At 36.6% G+C, this 21,475-nt stretch overlaps 1 protein-coding gene across 5 annotated transcripts in view; it reads right to left on the bottom strand.

Annotated features, from left to right (window-relative positions):
- Positions 1-21,475, bottom strand: part of TC2N (tandem C2 domains, nuclear) — a 65,262-nt gene that overhangs the window by 27,437 nt on the left and 16,350 nt on the right. For 2 of the 5 annotated variants that reach the window (XM_012453128.3, XM_064375162.1), the window contains exons 2-3: positions 10,160-10,282; positions 8,638-8,871 (exon numbers count right to left, since the gene is read on the bottom strand). In XM_012453128.3, the coding sequence (XP_012308551.1) occupies positions 8,638-8,871; positions 10,160-10,226 (301 nt within the window). In that variant the 5' untranslated portion in view covers positions 10,227-10,282. Of the gene's footprint in view, positions 1-8,637; positions 8,872-10,159; positions 10,283-12,930; positions 14,457-21,475 lie in introns of those variants that run through there. The other 3 variants (XM_064375160.1, XM_064375161.1, XM_012453129.3) reach the window with 3 other exon arrangements.

Consider the following 21,475-nt stretch of genomic DNA (forward strand, 5'->3'; position numbering starts at 1 on the left):
TTTAGCACTAAATTCCCACAAGAGAAAAGAGGAAAAATCTAAAATCAACACCCTAACGTCATAATTAAAATAACTAGAGAAGCAAGATCAAACAAATTCAAAAGCTAGCAGAAGACAAGAAATAACTAAGATCAGAGAAGAACCAAAGGAAACAGAAATACAAAAAACCCTTCAAAGAAATCAATGCATCCAAGAGCTGGTTTTTTGAAAAGATCAGCAAAATAGATAGACCATTAACCAGATTAATAAAGAAGAAAAGAGAGAAGAATCAAATAGGTGCAATAAAAAATGATAAAGCGGATATCACCACCAATCCCACAGAAATACCATCACAGAATACTACAAACACTTCTATGCAAATAAACCAGTAAATCTAGAAGAAATGAATAAATTCCTGGACACTTACACCCTCCCAAAACTAAACCAGGAAGAAGTTGAACCCCTGAATAGACCAATAAGAAGGTCTGAAATTGAGGCAGCAATTCATAGCCTACCAACCAAAAAAAATCCAGGACCAGACAGGTTCACAGCAGAATTCTACCAGAGGTACAAAGAAGAGCTGGTACCATTCCTTGTGAAACTATTTCAAACAACACAAAAAGAGGGAATCCTCCCTAACAGATTTTATGAGACCAACATTACCCTGATATCAAAACCAGGCAGGGACACAACTAAAAAAGAACATTTCATGCCAATATCCCTGATGAACATTGATGCGAAAATCCTCAATAAAACACTGGCAAACTGAGTCTAACAGCACATCAAAAAGCTTATCCATCACAATCAAGTTAGCTTCATCCCTGGGATGCAAGGCTGGTTCAACATATGCAAATCTATAAATATAATCCATCACATAAACAGAACCAAAGACAAAAACCACATGATTATCTCAACAGATGCAGAGAAGGCCTTCAACAAAATTCAACAGCCCTTCATGTTAAAAAGTCTCAATAAACTAGGTATCTATGGAATGCATCTCAAAATAATAAGAGCTTTTTATGACAAATCCACACCCAATATCATACTGAATGGGCAAAAACTGGAAGCATTCCCTTTGAAAACCAGCACAAGACAAGGATGCTCTCTCTTATCATTCTTATTCAACATAGTACTGGAAGTTCTGGCCAGGGCAATCAGGCAAGAAAAAGAAATAAAGGGAAGTCGGTTAGGAAAACAGGAAGTCAAATTTTCTCTATCTGCAGACAACATGATTGCATATTTAGAAGATCCCATCATCTCAGCCCAAAATCTCCTTAAGCTGATAAGCAACTTCAGCAAAGTCTCAGGATACAAAATCAATGTGTAAAAATCACAAGCATTCCTATACACCAGTAATAGACAAACAGAGAGCCAAATCATGAGTGAACTCCCATTCACAATTGCTACAAAGAGAATAAAATACCTAGGAATACAAGGGTGTGCAGGACCTCTTCAAGGAGAACTACAAACCACTGCTCAAGGAAACAAGAGAGGATACAAACAGATGGAAAAACATTCCATGCTCATGGTTAGGAAGAATGAAAATGGCCATACTGCCCAAAGTAATTTATAGATTCAATGCTATCCCCATCAAGCTACTATTGATTTTCTTCACAGAATTGCAGAAAACCACCTTAAACTTCACACGGAACCAAAAAAGAGCCTGCAGAGCCAAGACAATCCCAAGCAAAAAAAAAAAAAAAACAAAGCTGGAGGCATCACACTACCTGACTTCAATCTATACTACAAGGCTACAGTAATCAAAACAGCATGATAGTGGTACCAAAACAGATATATAGACCAATGGAACAGAACACAGGCCTCGGAAGTAAGACCACACATCTACAACCATCTGATCTTTGACAACCCTGACAAAAACAAGCAATGGGGAAAAGATTCTCTATTGAATAAATGGTGTTGGGAAAACTGGCTAGCCATATGCAGAAAGCTGAAAACATCTTATACAAAAATTAACTCCAGATGGATTAAAGATTTAAACATAAGACCTGACACCATAAAAACCCTAGAAGAAAACCTAGGCAATACCATTCAGGACATAGGCATGGGCAAGGACTTCATGACTAAAACACCAAAAGCAATAGCAACAACAGCCAAAATAGACAAATGGGATCTAATTAACTAAAGCACTTCTGCACAGCAAAAGAAACTATCCACAGTGAACAGGCAACCAACAGAATGGGAAACAATTTTTGCAATCTACCCATCTGACAAAGGGCTAATGTCTAGAATCTACAAAGAACTGAAACAAATTTACAAGAAAAAAAACAACCCCATCAAAAAGAGGGCAAAGAATATGAACAGACACTTCTCAAAAGAAGACATTTATGCAGGCAACAAACATGAAAAAAAGCTCATCATCACTGGTCATCAGAGAAATGCAAATCAAAACCACATTGAGATACCATCTCACACTAGCTAGAATGGCAATCATTAAAAAAATCAGGAGATAACAGATGCTGGAGAGGCTGTGGAGAAACAGAAACGCTTTTACACTGTTGGTGGGAGTGTAAATTAGTTCAACCATTGTGGAAGACAGTGTGGCGATTCCTCAAGGATCTAGAACTAGAAATACCATTTACCCAGCAATCCCATTACTGGGTATATACCCAAAGGATTATAAATCATTCCATTATAAAGACACATGCATATGTATATTTATTGTGGCACTGCTCATAATAGCAAAGACTTAGAACCAACCCAAATTCCCATCAATGATAGACCAGATAAAGAAAATGTAGCACAAATATACCATGGAATACTCTGCAGCCATAAAAAAGGATGAGTTAATGTCCTCTGCAGGGACATGGATGAAGCTGGAAACCATCATTCTCAGCAAACTGACACAAGAACAGAAAACCAAACACCACGTGTTCTCACTCATAAGTGGGTACTGAACAATGAGAACACATGTACACAGGGAGGGGAACATCACACACTAGGGCCTGTTGGGGGGTGGGGGACTTGGGGAGGGATAGCAGGGGGTGAGAGGATAGGGGAGGGATAGCATTAGGAGAAATACCTAACGTAGATGACAGGATGATGGATGCAGCAAACCACCACAGCATGTGTATAACTATGTAACAAACCTGCATGTTCTGCACATGTACCCCAGAACTTAAAGCACAACAACAAAAAGTAAAAAAAAAAAAAAAAAAAAAAAAAAAAACAATGGGGATAATGTCTCCAGGCCATGTCAGAGACCTTTGCAGCAGCCTCTCCCATCATAGGCCTGGAGGCCAAGGAGGAAAAAATGGTTTCATTGGCTGGACCCAGGACCCCCTGCTGTATGCAGCCTAGGGACTTGGTGCCCTGCATCCCAGTTGCTCTAGCCATGACTAAAAGGGGCCAAGGTACAGCTCAGGCCATGGCTTCAGAGGGTGCAAGCCCAAGCCTTGGCAGCTTCCACATGGTGTTAGCCTGTAGGTGCACAGATCAAGAACTGGGGTTTGGGAACCTCCTCCTAGATTTCAGAGGATATACAGAAGTGCCTGGATGTCCAGGCAGACATTGCTGCAGCGGAAGGGCCCTCATGCAGAATCTCTGCTAGAGCAGTGTGGAAGGGAAATGCGGGGGTTGAAGCCCTCACAGAGTCCTCACTGGGGCACTGCCTAGTGGAGCTGTGAGAAGAGGGCCACCGTCCTTCAAACCTCAGAATGGTAGATCCACCAAGAACTTGCAATGTGCACCTGGAAAAGCCACACTCAATGCCAGCCCATGAGAGCAGCTGGGAGGGAGATTGTACCTTGCAAAGCCACAGGAGTGGGGCTGCCCAAGACCACGGGAACCCACCTCTTGCAACAGTGTGACCTGGATGTGAGACATGAAGTCAAAGGAAATCATTTTGGAGCTTTTAAGGTTTGACTGCCCAGCTGGATTTTGGATTTGCATGGGGCCTTTAGCCCCTTCATTTTGGCCAATTTCTCCCAATTTGGAACGAGTGTATTTATCCAATGTCTACACTGCCATTGTATCTAGAAAGTAACTAACTAACTTTTGATTTGTCTCACATGAGACTGTGGATTGTGGACTTTTGAGTTAATGCTGAAATGAGTTAAGACTTTGGGGGACTGTTGGGAAGGCATAATTGGTTTTGAAATGTGAGGACATGAGACCTGAGAGGGGCCAAGGGCAGAATGATATGGTTTGGCTGTGTCCCCACCCAAATCTCATTTTAAATTGTAGCTCCCATAGTTCCTACGTGTTGTGGGGAAAAGCTGGTAGGAGATAATTGAATCATAGTGGTGGTTTCTCCCATACTGTTCTCATGGTAGTGAATAAGTCTCAGATCTGATGGTTTTATAAGGAGTTTCCCCTTTCATTTGGCTCTCATTTTCTCTTGCCTGCAGCCATGTAAGCCACGCCTCTCACTTTCCGACATGATTGTCAGGCCTCCCCAGCCATGTGGAACTGTGAGTCCATTAAACCTCTATAAATCACCCAGTCTCAGGTATGTATTTATCAGCAGCATGAAAACAGACTAATACAAGGTGTATCATCTTTTATACTATATTTTTACTGCACCTTTTCTATGCGTAGATATATTTAGATATACTAACACTTACCACTGTGTTAATTGCCTACAGTATTCAGTATAGTAACATACTGTATAGGTTTGTAGCCTAGGAAAAATAAGCTATCCATATAGCCTAAGTGTTTAGTAGGCTACACCATCTAGGTTTGTATAAGTGCTCTACATTGTCCATGCAACAAGATAGCCTAACAACATATTTCTCAGAACATATCCCCATTGTTAGATGATTCATGACTGTGCTTGAAACACAATTTTAGTCATTATTGATAGCAGTCTATCCTATCCCCTCAAAATCTTCTCTATCTCAACCCATCATTCACATATGCATACATACATACACATATTTAACTTCTATAATTAGGTACCACCTTACTTTCTTGACTCTAATAAAAGTAATTTTCTCTCTAATATATAAAAATCAGATGGTTTTACCACTCCTTCAATGAACTTATAATTTAAGAGTTAACCAATTTCTCCCTCATTCAACTCAAAAAAGCAACGTTTTCTAGTGAGTGCAACATCAAGAACATAAGAAAAACTATCACACATTCCCAGGTAGATATTTCTTACCTTTTTTCTGATTGTGAAAATAATACATTAAAAACTCAAAATTATTTATGAAATTTATTAAGTAAATTATGGTATATCCATATGAAGAAATACTGTGAATTAATCAAAAAGCAACAAATATGAAATGTTCAGAATATATTATGTGGTTAAAACAACTTGCATGGTTTAATCCCAATGTTGTTAAAAGTGTGAAAAAAAGAGAAAGATCAATTGATTGGGTATTCTGTGAGCCAGAACTTTTTAAAACTATTTTTGAGAAAGACTATTGATAAGCACAAAGTAAGATGGTAGGCCAGGCACTGGGTTCATCTTTTCTTCTTTCTTTAAAAAATTAAATTTGGCCAGGTATGGTGGCTCATGTCTGTAATCCCAGCAATTCAGGAGGCCAAGGTGGGTGAAATGCTTGAGGACAGGAGTTTGAGACCAGCCTGGCCAACATGGCAAAACCCCATCTCTATAAATACAAAAATTAGCTAGGTGTGGTAGTGTGCACCTGTAGTCCTAGCTATCAGGAGGCTGAGGCATGAGAATCATTTGAACACAAGAGACAGAGGTTGCAGTGAGCCAAGACCACACCACTGCACTCCAGCCCAAGCAACAGAGTGAAACTCTGTCTCAAAAAAACAAATTTTAATTGTAATTTTTAAAACAATCACTCCTCCCAGACCCAACTCTCTTGTAGCTAACAATAAACTCTAGACCAAAACTAAAACAAAGCAAGTAAATAAAAACCCTGAAGGCAATGAAGAGTAAAGAAAAGTAATACAGATCTAGATAGAAATTGACTCTGGGGAAAAAGGTAATGACACAAAGTGAGTTATCAGTCTTTAATGACTTTTAGCCTGAGCACACATCAGAGTTGGCACCACACAGGGTATATAAAACTCCAACAGAAAACTCACAGTCTTTCTAGCCTGAAGAACAACAGGGTAGAGTTCAAGGAAATCAGAGCTGCAGGAAAGTAAGGTGGGAATCCTGGAAAGGAGAGATTCCCAAATTCTGTAAATAAAGCCTTTTCAAATATCTGTCTCATCTCTGAACTACCACCCAAGTGCTGCCACCCAAGACAAAATTTGTAGTTTAAGTCCAACCAATGTAACTGTCCGGTAGAAGGGAGGAAGAAAGAAAGGAAGGAAGAGGAGGAAGGTGTGTTATTCCATTTGCATCACTATAAAGAAATATCTGAGGTTGGGTAATTTATAAAGAAAATCTGTTTTATTTTCTCTCTGTTTTGCAGGGTGTACGGAAAACATGGTGCTAGCATCTGCTTCTGATGAGGGCCTTAGGAAGCTTACAATCATAGTGGAAGACAAAAAGAGAACAAGCACATCACATGGCAACAGCAGGATCAAGAGATGGGCAGGGGAGGTGCCAGGCTCTTTTAAACAACCAGATCTCACAGGAACTCAGGGCTAGAACTGACTTATCACCAAAGGGATGTTGCTAAGCCATTCATGAGGGATCTGCCCCTGTGATCCAATCACCTCCCACCAGGCCCCAATTCTAACACTGGGAATCACATGAATTTGGAGGGAACAAATATCCAAACCATATCAGGAGGGAAAGGAGAAAGGGAAAGAGGAAAGGAGGGATGAAAAAGAGAAGGAAGAAGGAAGAAAGAGAGGAAAGAAGAAATCTTTTCAGAGGAATGGAATTGAATCTAGAATCTCCACAACGTAATAGTCAATATTTTTGATATTGATATCAAGAATACAACCCAAAATTACTCCATATACAAAGAAACAGGAAAATGTGATCCATTTTCAAGAAAAGAGACAATCCACAAATCCAAATCTAGATGACCTAGATGCTGAAACTGGCAGATAAAGATCTTAAAGCTTAAAACATGAAAGAAAATAGGTTTTCAATAATGTAAAAATAAGAAATTGCAGTAGAGGAAAACTATAACAAAGAACCAAATGTAAATGCTACAACTAAAAAATGCAATGTCTAAACTAAAAAATTCATGAATAGGCTTCACAGCAGACTAAAGATAACAGAAGAGACAGTGAATTTGAAAAAAAGATCAATATTATTGAATCTAAAGAACAGAGAAAAAAAGATACTTGGAAAAAAAATAGTCTCAGAGACCTACAGAATATCAAAAGGTCCAACATAGGTATAATTGGAATCCCAGAAGAAGAAAAGAGGGGATAAGACAAAAAATATTTGGACAAATATTGTAGATCTTGATAGAGATTTGTATTACACTGACATATACATTTGTCAATATTCAACAAATATACACTTAAAATTCAACAAATATACACAAAATTCTACATTCACTTGGGCAGCTCATTGTGTATAAAATTTATGTCAAAAGAAGAAAACTGTAAAGAGATTATCGAATTCCAGTAAATGTATATATATTTAAGTATTTGCAAGGAAATATATTGGTGTCTTCAATTTACTCTAAAATTCATTCCCCTCCAAAAAGGGGATTAATAATGGATAAAAGAATGGATACGTAGACAGATATTTGATAAAGCAAGTATAGTAAGTTATGTTAATGGCAGAATTTATGTGGTGGACATACAGGTATTGGCTATTAAGTTTTTTGCTTGTTTTACTTTCCTGTATGTTTGAAATTTTTCTAATAAAATTTTGAGGGTAAAAAAGCCATTGTGCCTTATAGTGTGTCAATGGACTAACACAAATTGTTTTTTTAAAAAACAAGAGCTACATGTTATTTCATCCTCTCTCTATTAATCCATTGGCTTCTACATCACCCAAATTCAGCCAATGGATCTACCTTATTCAAGTAACTATTTAGAATGAGAAGTACAGATTAGTGAAGAAAGAAGGGAAAGAAAAATGACTATTTGTTTCCTTATTTTTCATTGCACCAAATATTAGAAAATAATAAATAAGAAACATGTCTTCTATGTTTACTAACCAATACAAAGTAACTCCTTTACTTTTTCATTCTAGACATGTGATGGATAACTGAGGTATTATAATTACAGTTATCCTTCAGTACTTGTGAGGAATTGGTTCCAGAACCTTCCATGGATACCAAAATCCATGGATGCTCTAGTTCCTTATATAAATGGTGAAGTATTCTTATATAACCTACACATATCCTCCAATATGCTTTAAATCATCTCTTGATTACTTAAAATACCTAATACAATGTAAATGCTATTAACATAGTTGCTACACTCTATTGTTTGGGGGAAAATGACAAGAAAAAAGTCTGCACATGTTCAGTACAGACACAATCATTCATTTTTTTTCCAAATATTTTTGATCTGCAGTTAGTTAAATCCACAGAAGTGGAATCCATGAATAGGGAGGCCCTATTATACATTATTGCTTGAAAAAAGGCCAAATCTACATACAAATTATTTTACTATGATCAGATTTCAAAATGGGACCTTTCAAAAATACTGTACCTTAAATTCTTCTACAGAAAAAGCAAAACATAAAAAACAAAATACAAAAGTTTTATATGAATTTTGTATTAAAAATACCAAAGCAAAATAACAGCACTTAATGCTACAGTGATTTTTAAATCTTGCTATTTTATTGTTTACCTTCAAGTTCTTCCAGATGTGAAGTAGTTCCTTGTGTCCTGGGTTGAATATAAGATAACTTAAACTTGGGCACCACAAATGGTACTTCTTTGCCATCAGATGGTAATTTGGAAAGCAAATAATCCTCAGTACAGCCAAACTGAGGCTTTACAGAAACAGAAGTCAATGGAGGTGCAGAGATAGTAGCATTCTGACTATTTGGGAATGTCGCTTTATGATCTCTTTCCACAGAAACTGCACATAAAAGAAAAAGGAAAAGAAAAAGTCATAAATATGAATATAGGTTACATATAATCTAAACCTAGTATACCTTGATATTTAACCATTTTAGAACAAATTACTGACACATTTACTCTTGGGTCTTATCAAACACTTCTGGAATCTACATTAATTTTGTCCAGACAATGTTTGAGCAATTAAAACATTATTGCTAAAGTGCATTAACTTATCATAATGGTAAAAGCAGCTTTAAAGGGTCTTATTCCCACAAGAATCCACAGATGGAAAACAATTTTATTTCACAGTTAGTTACACAGTGCTTTCAAGTAAAAATCTAGTCATTTAAAAATACTGTCAACAAAAGCAATTCTTGTCAGTACTACTGGTTGGCATCAGTCTTAATTACATAGAGCAACACTGTAAGGAAGCTAAAGGTCTCTAAGTTTATAAAAATCTCAACCAAATCATAAAATAAAATACATTCTGACCCTCAATATATTTCATAATAGCAGCTATCCCTGTCGTAGTTTTTATGACCCATTTTATTCATTCTCTAGAATCGTATGTGATTCCTCAGCTACATGACTTACGATGGGAACTAAGTTATTCTTTATATATATATAATGCTATCTGTAGACTGAATGAAAGTACAAATACTATTGTGTAGAAATTTATGAAATGTTTCAATGTAAAAAAGAAGCCTTCATACTCAAATATACTATGAAGCTCTGCTCTAGATTAGGAAAAAAAGAGCCAGAGAAGAGATAAGGAAGCCATGCAATAAAGAGAGAATTCTCCAAGGGTCCTTAATAAATGTGGGTCTTCATAAAGTTATGGGTCTCTTCCCAATGGTTATTGATTAATTCAAGGCATTTTTAATGTTATATACATATTCAAAATTGTCTTTATTTAAATCAAAACATTGGTCAGAATATGTTGTCTCTCAAACATACTTCTCTTCCCTCCTTGCCTTTGGCTATACTATTTCATCCACCTGTAACACCCATATCCAGCTTTCAGCTTCTCTTCCTTCTTCCAACCATCTTGCTAAACTCCTATTCAGATTTCCAGAGCAAATGCAATCTTCTTTATGGTAAGGTCTTATGTGTCTCTTGGATTGAATTAATCTCTCTCCCCTATGCTCCAGACTACATGAAGTTATGGAATATTTATCTAGTGTGCCTTATATTTCTGCTTCCCCCAAGAAGTTGGAAAACATGCCTAATTTTTTATATTACAAAATGTCACAAATGAAGAAGGTGCTACGTAAATGTTACTGACATCAAAATAAAACAAAACTCACAGTTGTGTTTTTCTGTTTCACCATAGAAACATCCTCTACAGCAACTCTTTATAAATTCTGTTGCCATTACATTCAATTTCCAATATCCAGCAAAAGATACAAACTTCCAATCTTAATGTTAATCTGTGGGTAGAACAGAAAACAAGTTAACATGCTCGTCATGCTTAATGCCATTAGATGTTACTAAATAAACCATATTATCTGTCTTTATAAGACATGAGGATTCTCAAGCAAAAATACTTGAGGAAGATAGATTTTTGTAACCGTATGAAATGTTGTATAACTTATTTATAAGTTGTTAAAATGACATGTTTAGAAATTACTAAATAAACAATCTCAATGTTAAAATCTGGAAAAAATGAGAAAAATCCCATTCTTAATTTTCTTTCAGAAAAAATAAGATGGAAGATTGAGTGGAGAGATATAGAGTAACAAGGGGGGGATGTGTTTATAAGAAAGAGAAGGGACAGTGTGGAAAAAGAAAAGCAACATGGAAGAAACACAGAAAAACAGAAAAAAAGAGAGAAAGAAGAAAAAAGAGGTAAACTAGGACTTTTGCTGATAAAACAGCAAGAAACCTAAGACAAGGGCACATAGAATTAGGAAGAGATGTTTGGGAAGGGAGTTGAAAAGGAAAAGGTCAAAAACAAGTGGGAGCAAACCTAGAAATAGAGAGCGGAGACTAGACAGCAGGAGAGACACAGTGAGCTGAGGAACAGCGAGAGATAAGAAGTAAAGAGGCAAAGAGCAGAACGAAGCAGAGAGAGAGGGAAAGGGAAGTGAAGATGAGAGGTATAAAAGGGCAGAGAAATCAAAGAAGAAAAAAGGACGTAGAAGGAGGTAAGAAAAGGAGAACGGGGAAAACACAAAATGCAAAGGAGAAAAGAAAAAATGTTCAAAGAAACAGTAAAAGTTAGAAACTGAAAAGAGGATGAAAGATGAGAAAAGGGGAAAAAGATTGAGATAGAGAAGCAGAGTAAATTTAGGAGCATTGGTCAAAGAATACAAAATTACAGTTTTGATAGGAGAAATAGGTTTAATAGCTCTATTGTACTGCATGGTGACTACAGCTAATGAAGATCTGTGGTCCTCTTGAGAGATGCTAAGGCTAGATGATTAATTTCTCTCCACAAAAATAACTATGTCAGGTAATGCAGATGTTTGCTAGTTTTAACCATTTCACGATGTGTAGGCACTTCAAAACATCACATTGTATATAATAAATACATACAATTTGGTCAATTTAAAAAGTAAAGAAAAAGCGTACCAAAAAAAGTAAAGACAGAGTGGTAAAGAAGATAGGGTTAGAGAGTTAGGAGAATATGAGGATAAACAAAAACAGACTAGGAGAAAGGGAGATGAAATTAAAAAGTTGATAGGGAAAGAAACTAAGTATCTTAAAGAAAAGCTTATTCATTATTATATTCTAATAAGTACATACATAGGATAACTAAAAAAAAATTTTCTCTTTCACCTGATCTATCTTAATCTATGTTCAAGCAAAAGTTGAAAGAAAATATGGCACTCCATTAAAAGTGTGAGAAAACATTTATTTCCTCCAGATCAATTATTCTGGTAATTCAAAGGCCCTATAATGGGGACCAATAAACAAATAAACTGCATACTTTATGAATTATTTTAATCTTTAGAGTTACATTAATAGAAAAGTATACCTTAAGCACTACGTCACATACACACAAAAAGATACCACAAATAAGATATAGTGCAAATAAAGGAAGTCTATTTTATATTTACCAGGAAATTAAATTGTATAAGAACTTCATGTCCAATTTCTCATCATCCTTGGTCTCAATGCCTTCTAAATGTACTCTCTTCATTTATGCCTACTTAAACTCCATACATTTTTTACAGGAGATTTGAAATATATGCGAAGAAGTGTAACAAAACCCTAACCAATCAGATTAAAATAATTATCAACTCATGTTGTTAATCTTATTTCGCCTCTGCCTCCCCATTTACCCTGTTCTTTGGATTATTTTGAAATAATTTCTAATCATATAATTTCATCCATAAATACATAAATAATGATCTCTAAAACGTGGCAAAGGACTCAAGAGTTAACTTCAAGGGGCTCTCATTGGCTGAAGGTGAATCATTTCAAGTATTAATACAAACAGTATCTGTAATGAATGGTAACATATCAAATGTTTCTAAAATGTTGCTCTTTTTAAAGATAACCATAATAGTATTATCATGTGTAAAATAACTAATATAACCAACTACTCGGTCACTGTTCAAATTTCTGCTATGTTCTCAATTTTTATAGTTGTTTTGTTGAAATTAAGATAAAAGTTTAAATTGTTTCATCTTTTGTTATTAGAAATGGTGCCAGCTGGGTGCGGTGGCTCACGCCTGTAATCCCAGCACTTTGGGAGGCCGAGGTGGGCGGATCACGAGGTCAAGAGATCGAGACCATCCTGGCCAACATGGTGAAACCCTGTCTCTAGGAAAAAAAAAAAAAAAAAAAAAAAAATGGTGCCACAGTAGCTTAGTGCACACATATTTCTTAGATATTTCTCAGTATACATCTGTAAGATAGATTCCTAGAGATAAGACTACGGGGTCAAAAGGTGTATGTATGTAATTTTGCTTGTATTGCCAAAATTCTCTCTGAAGCTACACCATTTTGCATTCCCAATAGCAATATATAAGAGTACCTTTTTCTGTTACCTACAAAATGCATTGTCAAACTGATGAACTTTTGCCAGTGTGACAGGAAAGAAATGATATATTGTGTTGTTTTAACTTACATCTATTATAAGTGATGTTCATCTTCTTGTCATATAAGATTAATCTGTAACTGTTTGTGAGAATTCTGTTCATTATCTCCTGCTGATATTTTCATAAAGCTGTTGGTCTTTTTCTTCTCCAGTTTTTGGAGTTCGTTAGATATTTGAGAGATTAACACTTGTCCATGATACAAGTGGCAAACATCCTTCTGGTTTGTCATTTGTCTTTTTGCTTTGATTATGGCATTTTCTGCTGTGCAAAAGTATGTGTGTTTAACAGATCACAAAATAATTTACCCATGTTTTCTTCCAGTACTTAGTATAGTGTTATTTTCTATACTGACATCCTGTTACACAGTATGAGAAATGGATTCACACTTACCTCTTCCCAATTGGCTATCTCATTAGCACAAACACCACATATTAAAAATTCCATATTTTCTCCACTTACAGGATGCTCCCTTTAGTACACATTAAATTTCCATATGCAATTGGGTTTATTGTGCATTTCTATTCTAATTGTTCTGTCTATTCTTGTACCAACAGCATATCATTTTAATCTTAAAGGCTTATATCATGTTATAACATGTAGCAAGATAAGTCATCTTTACCACTCTTCACTTTCCGCATTTTCTTAGCTATTCTTTCTTGTCTGTTCTTGAAAATGAACTTTATAATCTGTCTAGCCCTAGGAGAAAAAATCTAATGGTACTTTCATCAGGATCATATTAAATTTATAAATTATTTTTTTAAACTTGACATGTCTAAGAATATTGAGTCTTCCTACCCAGAACATAGTATATCTTTATATTTGTTCAGGTTTATGGTTGTGCCTTTGGGAGTTTTTATAGTTCTCATAAAAATTCTTAAGATTTCTCATTAAGTGTATGCCTATATTATTTGCTTGGCTACCATAAATGGCACCTCTTCTTCCATTACATCTTGTGACTGATTTTTTTTCTCTGAAAACTTTGTTTTAATACAATTGAACATTTCATCCCCCGCAACAGTAATCAAAGCAAACATTTTATCATTATTTTATCACTATTATTCTTGCTATATCAAACTAAATTCCAGGAATGTAAGAAAGTCTGACTCGGAAATATTACATAGGAAAAGGCTGAAGTAAGGCATTCAGTTTTTCCTTGTAAGTATACATTGACATCTACTTATCTGATAGCAGCACTGCTGGTTTTGAGTGAGTTTGTTTCCTGCCAGAGGGAATACAGTATGGTAGCATTCTCTTTGAAACAAATTAAGAAGATAGTAACAAATAACAGAAGAAATACTTCTACACATGTATTTTCCGTGGGCAATAAATATACATATATAATTATTAAGAAATATGCTTCGACTATGCTTTTTTAAATTTCTCAAGATTTACTGGTTTGTTTTTCCTTTTTTTTGAGACAGTGTCAGGCTCTGACACCAAGCTGGAGCACAGTGGTGCAATCTCGGCTCACTGCAACCTCTGCCTTCCGGTTCAAGTGATTCTTCCGCCTCAGCCTCCTGAGTAGCTGGGACTACAAGCGCGCACCACCATGCCCTGTTAATTTTTGTATTTTTTAGTACAGACAGGGTTTCACCATGTTGGTCAGGATGGTCTTGATCTCTTGACTTCATGATCCACCCTCCTCGGCCTCCCAAAGTGCTGGGATACAGGCGTGAGCCACCGCGCCCGGCTGTTTTTTTTTTTTTTGTCACGGAGTCTCGTTCTGTCACCCAGGCTGGAGTGCAGTGGCGCGATCTCAGCTCACTGCAACCTCTGCCTCCCGGGATCAAGCAATTCTCCTGTCTCAGCCTCCTGAGTAGCTGAGATTACAGGGGCGCAGCACCATACCTAGCTAATTTTTGTTTTTGTTTTTGTTTTTGTTTTTGTTTTTTTTGAGATGGAGTCTTGCTCTGTCACCAGGCTGGTGTGCAGTGGCACAATCTCGGCTCACTGCAACCTCCGCCTCCTGGGTGCAAGCGATTCCTCCGCCTCAGCCTCCTGACTAGCTGGGACCACAGGCGCGTGCCACCACGCCCAGCTAATTTTTTTTTTTTTTTTTAGTAGAGATGGGGCTTCACCAAGTTAGGCAGGCTGGTCTCAAATTCCTGACCTCATGATCCGCCACCTTGGCCTCCGAAAGTGCTGAGATTACAGGCGTGAGCCACCGCACCCGGCCTATTTTTAGAATACATACATTTCAAAGGCCCTGTTCAGCCCCAGCATATCAGAGTAAAACACTCCTTAACCACCCAAATCAAATGAATATTCTCTCATCTCTAAATGTCTAGTGTCTTTAAAAAAAAGTTTAACATTTTTCTTAACATTTGATGAGATCTCGTTCTATCTCCTCAGTTAGAATATAAACTGTTCAAAAACAATATTGTATTCACTTTCTGCTTAGCACTCAGCACACTGTATGATGCTAGAAATGTAGTCAAAACTCAGCAAATACCTAGTTGATAGATAAGGAAACAAAGTACAATAACTATTTCCTATAAAAACTCACAATATATTCATCAAACCACATCTCTGATCCCAATCAGCTTGCAAATACTTAACGTTAATCATGACAGGAAAGTGAAAAAATTGGTTAAAAATGACTACTACTTTAAGGGGAAAAGTCCTCAACGCTGATGGCCTTGAGACATCCAAAATGAGTCAGGGAAGATGGAGGAAGGTAGTAGAGAGACAAATTTATATGAATAAAATGTGAAATCTGTTTAAAATGAACACTCAGTAATACACTACAGGAAAGACAGTCAAAAAACACATGAGTACATTTTCTTTTGTACAAAATAGAGTAACAGGGACAGATTTACCCTACCACCTGAAAAGCAAATAAAATAAATGAAACACCAATTTTCAAGACATTGGCTATCAGACAGCAAAGAACTGACAAATAGGAACTAAATGAGGTAATCTTACTCCCTTGAGGGAATTTCCAGGGCATGGGAACTTACCCAGGAAAAGCCCAGTAGATTTTCTGAAATGAAGAGACGAAGGTGAGCATTTCCATAACAGACTACTGTAGTATAAAGAGGTACATACAGAGAACTACAGAGATCAGTAGAGGGTCCCACTCAAGTATTCAACATTGTACTGATCAGAGCACAAACAAAAGGAAGCTACACAAGACTAGGGAGAAAACATCATAAAAAATTACAAAAAAAATACACAACCAGTCCTCACCAAGGTCAGGAATGATGCCTGTCCCCACAAATCAGACTAGAAATGGGATCAAATTGTTTACATAAAACTGTTTCCCAAAGCAAAATATATTTATGGAAATCCAAAAATATTCAGCATACAAGGTAAAATTCACAATGTCTGGTAGCCAATAAAAAAAGTTACCAGGCATACAAACAGCAAAAAATATACAGAACCCATAATGAAGAGGAAAAAAATCAATCAATTAGAAACAACCTAGAATTGCGACAAGGCAGTTGAGGACACTAAAATAGTTACAGTTGGACTCAATATGTTCAAAAGGTTAAGTAGAGATATGGAAGATATAAAAAAGACCTAAATCCAATTCCTAGAGATGAAAACTATAATGTCTGAGATGGAAAATATACTAGATGGGATTAACACCAGAGTAGATACTGCAAAAAAAAAAAGATTAATGCACTTTAAGGTAAAGATAAACTAACTAAAATGAGACACAGAGAAAAGACTAACATCAAAATGATAAAAAGCATCTGTGATCCATGGGACAATTTCAAGTGACCCAAAATACTTATATTTGGAGTCCACAAAGACGATTGGAGATGGGAAGGTATATTGAAGACATAGTAGTCAAAATTTTCCAAACTTGATAACTACAAACAACAGATCTAAGACCCTTCACAAACACTAAGCTTAGGAAACATGAAGAAAACTACACCAAGGCACACCATAATAATACTGTTCAAAAACAGTGATGAGAAAATCTTAAAAGCACCTAGAGAAAGAACACATGCTATGTACATCAGAGCAAAGATTAAGAATAGCAGCATATAGCCAGGAGTCATGTTGTACACCTGTAATCCCAGTACTGAGGAGGCTGAGGTATAAGAATCTCTTGAACTGGAGAGGCAGAAGTTGCAATAAGCTGAGATCACGCCACTGCACTCCAACCTAGGCAACAGAGTGAGACTCTGTCTCAAAAAACTAATTAATTAATTAAAAGGAGTAGTAGCATAGTTCTCAGTGGAATCAATACAAAAAGAAAACAACAGAGCAAGATCTTTAATGTACTGAAAGAAAACACCCATCAACCTAGAATTTGACACTCAGAGAAGATCTTTCAAAAATGGAGGTGACATAAAGACTTCTTCAGACATAAAAAGTTGAAAGAACATATTACCAACAGATCCACACCACAAGAAGTGTTAAATTACATCCTTCAGGTCAAAGGATAATACCTGATAGAAATATGAATCTACACAAAGGAATAAAGTGTACCATGAGTATAAATATATGATTTATTATTATTTAGATTTCTTTACAAGTTTATTAAAGCTTAGACAAAAAAAAAACACTGATAAAAGTTTTGTAACATATATAAAACTAAAATGTATTACATCAACAGCACAAAGGCCACAGGGAGAAATAAAGTAAATAATTATAAGGTTCTTATAGTATATGTGATGTGGTAACATATCATTTGAGGACTGACTGTGCAAAGTTAAACATATATACTATAAACCCTAACACAACCACTAAAATAAGAAAACAGTTATAGCTTATAAGCCAACAAAGGAGATAAAATGGAATAATTTTAAAATAATTAATAAAAGAAAAAACAAAGTTGAAAGACTAACTTCAAAATTTACTACAAAACTAGTCATAAGGACAATGTAACATTAGTATAAAGCAAATAAATCAATAGAATTAAATTCAGAGCCCAGAAATAAACCCTTAACGTTTGTGGTCAACTGATCTTTAACAAAGGTATCAAGAAACATTAAAGGGAAAGAAATAGTCTTTTCAACAAATGGTGCTAGGACACTGAATATCCACATGCCCTTTCCACCAAAAAAACAATTTGGATCCCTGCCTCACCCTATGTACAAAAACTAACTCAAAATTGATCACACACCTATATGTAAGAGTTAAAACTTCAACACTCTTAGAAGAAAACATACGAGTAATTCTTTGTAAACCTGGGTTAGGCAGTAATTTTTTAGACACAACACAAAAAGCACAAGCAATCAAAGATTTGATATATCAGATTTCACTGAAATTAGAAACTTTGTGCTTTAAAAGACACCATCAAGTAAGTGAAGAGACCACTCAGAGACTAAAAGAAGATATTTGCAAATCATACATCCAATAAAATATGGATTATAACCAGCATATATAAAAAGCTATTACAACTTAATAATAAAAAGTAATCCAATTAAAAAATTGGCAAAAGATTTGAACAGATATTTCTCAAAAAAAAAAAAAAAAAAAAAACTACAAGTACCCAAAAAGCACATGAAAACATGCTCAACACCATTAGTTATTAAGGAAGTGCAAATTAAAACTATAAAAAGATAATAATACACATCGATTAAAAAGGATAAAATTACAAAGACTGACCATTCCAAATGTTTATGAGTATGTGACAAGCAGTACTCTCCTATTTTACTGGTGGGACTGTAAAATGGCATGACCACTTTAGAAAACAGTTCGACAGTTTCTAAAGTTGAACATATGCCTGCTACAAGATCCAAACATCCCATTCCTACGTATTTACTCAGGAAAAAAGCAGTATGTCTACACAAAGACTTGTACACTAGTGTTCATAACAGCTTTATTCAAAACAGCCAAAAACTAAAAACTATCAAATATCCATCAACAGATTAATTCCTTCAGAAAACGAACTGGTTCAATGAAACACTACTCAGCAATAAAGAAGTAAACTGGTTAAATATGTAATAACATGGATGAATCTCAAAATAATTATGCTGGACAAAAGAATGCCAACAAAAAGAGTATGTGCCATACACATACACCATATTCTCTTGTATTCGTTTTATTAATAACAAAGCCATATTTCAGTTGTCTTATTTTATTTTTAATTTAGCTTTTCTAACTATCTTATTAATACTGAGTTGCAGCTGAGCTCCACTGCATGATTCAATTTATATAAAACTGTAGAAAATAGAAATTAATCAATAGTAATGAAAAGTAGATCAGAGGCTGCCTCAGAACAGAGAGGAGTGGGGAGATAAAGGGCAGAGAGGGACAGGAAGGAAGGACTTGTAGGGACAGGAGGAAACCTTGGGGAGAGATATACTCATTATCATGATTGTGGTGACGGTTTCATAGGTACATACATATATGAAAACATCAAATTGTAGACTTCAAGTATACGTAACCTACTACATATCAATTATACCTCAATAAACCTGAAACAAAATAATATATAAATAGAATTATGGAACATTAACAGAAAAAGAGTCCTCAGAAACATTAACAGAACAGAAGGCCTAAGAAATCATTTTATCAAAGTCCTTCTAATTTTACTCATAGAAAATAATGAGTCCAGCAACTAGATAATGTTAGGTTCAGAACCAATCCCTAAGTTGCACAACTTTTTCTAACATACCACGTTGCTTTAGATAGCGTATGGGCAGAAGGGCAGGACCAGTCAGATTAACAGACTATGTGCTGGCTATCTACATAGCTACATGTTTGCTTTTTTAGCAACAAGGAGAAGCAAATATAAATGTTTGAAAGTATACTGCTTAGGTTCCAATCCTATAACTTTCACTTATTAGCTATTTGACCTTAAATCTGTTACTTAACCTCTCTAACCTTCAACTTCTTCATCAATTAAAAAAAAAAAAAAAAAGAGAGAAACTCGGTGGGAGATCCAAGATGGCCGGTTAGGAGGAACTCGGGATTGCAGCTCCGAGAGAAAGTGCAGAGGGTGAGTGGACGCCACATTTCCAGACGGATTTTTACTGCCCACAGACCAGGAGATTCACAGGCGGAGGAGCCCCACGGGTCGCCAGCGCCGCTGGTTTGACTGGCGCAGCTGCTTGACCTGCACCCTGGGGCAGCGGCTCCCTGTGCAGAGTGAGTGAGACTGAGTCCCCTCTAAGCCAGCAAGGGGAGCTGAAACGGGGAGTCAAGCCAGGAGATTCCCGGGCAAAAACGTGCCATGGGAAACACAACTAAACCTGGGACGGTCCAGCTCTGTGGAGGAGGGGCGTCCTCCATTACGGAAACACCCTGCAGGTCCCAGGGCAATTTGCAGTAACCAAGGCAACCCGCCACTACAGAGACTCCGTCACTACAGGGGCGGGCCAACATAGCGGAAGCAGTTCTAACTACACCCATATAAACAGGACTGCAGGGAAGTTCACACGGAAGCTGGGCGGAACCCACAACAGCTCAGAGAAGCCTCTGCAGGCTGAGTGTGACTAGGCTGCCACCTTGTGGGCAAGGAAAATGGCAGCAAGACAGTGGAAAAACATAAAACCCTAACTCCCTGGGACAGAACACCTGGGGGGAAGAAAAGGGGGTTTATGAGTTCTGCTGCTGCAGACTTAAAATTACCAAAATCAGAAAGACAGCAACTACAAAGTCGATAGGTGGATAAATCCACAAAGATGGGAAGAAACCAGTGCAAAAAGGATGAAAACACCAGAAACCAGAACACCTCTCCTCCTACAAGGGAGCAGAACTCCTCACCAGCAAGCGAACAAGACTGGATGGAGAATGAGTGTGATGAAATGACAGAATCAGCTTTCAGAAAGTGGATAATAAGAAACTTCCGTGAGCTAAAAGAACATGTTCTAACCCAATGCAAAGGAACTAAGAACCTTGAAAAAAGACTTGACGAAATGCTAACAAGAATGGACAACTTAGAGAGGAATATGAGTGAATTGATGGAGCTGAAAAACACAACACGAGAACTTCGCGAAGCATGCACAAGTTTCAACAGCCAAATTGACCAAGCAGAAGAAAGGATATCAGAGGTCGAAGATCAACTCAATGAAATAAAACGAGAAGGCAAGATTAGAGAAAACAGGGTAAAAAGGAAGGAACAAAGTCAACAAGAAATATGGGACTATGTGAAAAGACCGAATCTACGTTTGATAGGTGTACCTGAATGTGACGAAGAGAATGTATCCAAGCTGGAAAATACTCTTCAGGATATTATCCAGGAAAACTTCCCCAACCTAGCAAGGAAGGCCAATATTCAAGTCCAGGAAATACAAAGAACACCACAAAGATATTCCTCTAGAAGAGCAACCCCAAGGCACGTAATCATCAAATTCACCGGGGTTGAAATGAAGGAGAAAATACTAAGGGCAGCCAGAGAGAAAGGTCAGGTTACCCACAAAGGGAAGCCCATCAGACTCACAGCAGATCTCTCAGCAGAAACCCTACAGGCCAGAAGAGTGTTGGGGCCAATATTCAACATCCTTAAAGAAAAGAACTTTCAACCCAGAATTTCATATCCAGCCAAACTAAGCTTCATAAGTGAAGGAAAAATAAAATCCTTTGTGAACAAGCAAGTACTCAGAGATTTCATCACCACCAGACCAGCTTTACAAAGGCTCCTGAAGGAGGCACTACACATAGAAAAGAACA

The sequence above is a fragment of the Aotus nancymaae genome, unplaced genomic scaffold, assembly GCF_030222135.1.
Source record: "Aotus nancymaae isolate 86718 unplaced genomic scaffold, 86718_ANA_hifiasm-v0.15.2.pri h1tg000011l, whole genome shotgun sequence".
Taxonomy (NCBI): Eukaryota; Metazoa; Chordata; class Mammalia; order Primates; family Aotidae; genus Aotus; species Aotus nancymaae.